Genomic DNA, 3188 nt, shown 5'->3' with positions numbered 1-3188 from the left:
GAGGATTGTGATGGATCTCTCCGAAGGCCATGTTCGCACCACCCTCTACCTCCATCGCCTACAAGTGTCCAGTAAAGTGGCATTCAACGTCATCCATGTCTGCATGAGCTCGGTTTTGATTTTTCTTGGCTCTACACTGCTCAGCAGCATACCCCAATTTTTTGCAAATAGTGCATCTCCCTATACCCTCTTCATACACGATCCGTTGTTTGAACCAGAAATTTTCTCGTGCCAATACTCCATGGGTAGTTCTGGCTACGATCCACCTCCACTGGCCTTCCTGAGGCTTTGGCCATGGAGAGAAGAATTTTCTCGTGCCAATACTCCATGGGTAGTTCTGGATATCGTATCCACACTAACTTGATATGAATAGGGTCATCATGGATACTGAACTCCGGTCGCCATCGCTGGAATCTAATGACTTGCCATTTGACTTTGATGGGACCTCTTTTCCACATCAAGGCCATGTCTCCCTCAATTTCAAATCGGAAAAGAATGAATCCTTTTCCCAATGGCGCAAGGTTCACCTTACCCTTCAAATTCTAGGCATTTTTTTGCATCAGACCTCACTTCATCTATCGAGACAAAGAAAAAGTTAACCCGCCCAATCAAAGCGTAATAGAATGATTGAATTTCTCTTCGTACGCCTCCTGAGGAATAATGATCTTTGTAAGGGTTCCAGCATGTATTGGATCAGGAAGATCATCTATGTTCGGCATAGTTTCCTTCACCGCAGCTGTGTAAGATTGTTTGCTGCCTCCATTGATCACCTCCTCTATAGGGTGATTCTTCTCATCTAATCCACCAGAGACAACATTGTCAGTTTCATAGGCCAGCGGCGGCAGAGAGTAGTGTGCCAGTCTCCAAAAATCAGTAATCCTCATTTGCTTCCCTCTATCGGATGTTCGATCGCAAATCCCCCCAACCCTCTCAGAGCATCTCTCTCCTATGTTCTCCATCAAATTCTGGTCCTTTACTTTCTCCTTTTAATAAACAAACCTCTCAAATGATTCAATAACTACCAATCAGTGTATATTGTTTGTGCATATTGAGGCCTTAATGTTTGAGGAATAGTAGTAGCTAATCGTTGTTTTTTAAATTAGAAAATTTAGGTTAACAAATAGGGCGAGGCAAGGCGGGGTCTTCCGACAAGAAGGAAGAAGAAGCAGCCACTAGGAGATGAGGGGCTATTGTTGCATGTCTAGTTTCTATTTTGCCCTAAATGAGGGGGTCGAATTAAAAATATTATTGACGGTAAGGGTAAAAGAAATTAAAACTGTGTAATTAAAAATATTACACAGTTTCAACATTAATTAAAGAAGTTATACACATGGCTGAATGAAGAAGTGCCACATACGGATAGCACAAACATTCTTACTACCCTTGAAGCAGAGAAATTTTATCCCTTAAATGCCATATTACAATCTTGCATTCTCTCTCTTTATTTTGTACTCTCCCACATATCATAATATATATATATATATATATATCTCTGCCATTACAACCATCTAATTGAATGTGCATAGCCCAATTCCTCTCTAATAGGAAAGCCAATATTTGAGGAGATAATGCATTAATAGTAGGAATTTGAATGCCTTCCATTCCAACTTGTGCAAGACTCTCAGAATTTCTTCTAACCACTCCCAAGTCCCAACAACATGGGAAAATGGATCAGTTGCTCATACGATCACCTGGTCCAATGCCTTCTCCAGTTTCCTTAGGCTGCCCAATCTCTTCTTGATTTGTCTGAGCAGATAAGGCAAGAGAGCGATCTCTGGCATGGGAAGAAATCCAGCCCAAGATGGAAACTTTCCTAGCCGGAGCAACACCTCGGGACCGAGCATCACCACCGTCCTCAAGGAAGATCGTCCCTGGATTACTTTCCCCTCACTGCACCTCCTCCTTGGAATCCACCCATTTCTTCTCCCTACATGCATGGACCATGTGCCCAACCTTCTTGCAAAATGTACTTCTGCTCATGCCATCCTCATAAACGACTACTTGTTTGAACCAGAAAGCTTCACCTATGCCAGGTTGCTTCCTCTCCACTTGAATCTCATCCACTCTTTTTGCTTCTACCTCCACCTCCACCTGGACCCTCGCGAAAGATCCCAAAGCAGTAGTTCGAGTGCGTCTATCCAAGGCCGCCAGCCTCCCTGCCGCTTTAGCCATGGACAATAAGATTTTTTCATGCCAATATTCAAGTGGATGGTCCAGGAACCTGATCCATACCAGCTTGGTTGAAATATTGTTAGCGTGAACGTCAAAATCAAGCTTCCAGCATTGGAATCTGATCACCTGCCCGCCAACCTTTGTCAGGCTCCTTCTCCACATCGCTGCCATATCTCCCTCATGTTCAAATTGAAAGAGTATATACCCCTTCCCCATTGGAGCCATTCTAACACTTCCTTGGAGATTCCACGATTCAACAGCCTCTTTGCAAATATCATTCATAGAAATAATTCTGAAATTTACCCTCCCAATCAAAGCGAATCTAAATCGCAACAACCTTTCCTCGTAGGCATCTTGTGGTATGATAATCTTGGTGCACCATCTTGGATGTATAAGATCTGGGAGCAGCTCCATGTCTGGGAAAAACCTTCCCACCACCGACGAGTATGATCTCACACCAGTCAGATTCTGCTTATCCCGTACCCCTTCAGATTGCCCCTCATTCATATCACTCCCTGTCCTTGCCCTGTGGCATTCCCCCCTCCTCCCCACAAGTCTGTGCTGGCCTCAAGAACTCCATGATCAAAGGATGTCTACCCCGATTAGGTGGCCAACCGTCCTTCAGAGTATGTTCGTCATTCTCTTGCACAGTCTTCATCTACTCAAATTAAGACCTATTCACACTCTCATTCTCTCTTTCTCCTAGTCTCTAATTTTTTATTGTAATTAAATGTTAATATCTTTTCAAAATTGTTGGTGCTTTACAAAATAAATTAAAGTCTCTTAAATCTAATAAAAGTAAAGACCGTTTAAAGTTCGTTTAAGACTTTATTGGTACATTACCCTATTGAAGGCCCAATTATAGCATGATTAGGAGAAGTTTGATTAAAGCCCGAAACTCGACCGAGCCTGACACGACACCGACCGAGATTGACTCATTCCTTAAATAGGTAGGTCATGGTCCGAGGACAAAGGCTCGCCAGGCCCCCAGCTAGGCCCAACCAAGACCGGCCCAG

The 3188-nt window shown here is 43.4% G+C and overlaps 1 protein-coding gene across 1 annotated transcript; it reads right to left on the bottom strand.

The window, feature by feature from the left end:
* Window positions 1-608: 608 nt before the first annotated feature.
* LOC122063856 lies at window positions 609-2679 on the bottom strand. Its single transcript, XM_042627556.1, has 2 exons — window positions 1897-2679; window positions 609-983 (listed from the first exon to the last, which is right to left on the bottom strand). Exons 1-2 carry the CDS (start codon window positions 2677-2679, stop codon window positions 609-611), a joined length of 1158 nt encoding a protein of 385 aa, XP_042483490.1.
* Between the last annotated feature and the right edge of the window lie 509 nt (window positions 2680-3188).

Source organism: Macadamia integrifolia, unplaced genomic scaffold (genome assembly GCF_013358625.1).
Source record: "Macadamia integrifolia cultivar HAES 741 unplaced genomic scaffold, SCU_Mint_v3 scaffold1479, whole genome shotgun sequence".
Taxonomy (NCBI): Eukaryota; Viridiplantae; Streptophyta; class Magnoliopsida; order Proteales; family Proteaceae; genus Macadamia; species Macadamia integrifolia.
Note: the sequence above shows the minus strand (reverse complement) of the source record. Positions and strands in the feature narration are given on the sequence as shown.

Coding starts and splice junctions, on each gene's coding strand:
- LOC122063856 (XM_042627556.1), bottom strand. CDS start 2,679: ATGAATGAGGGGCAATCTGAAGGGGTACGGGATAAGCAGAATCTGACT. Junction 984..1,896: donor GGGTGGATTCCAAGGAGGAG/GTGCAGTGAGGG, acceptor GTTTATTAAAAG/GAGAAAGTAAAGGACCAGAA.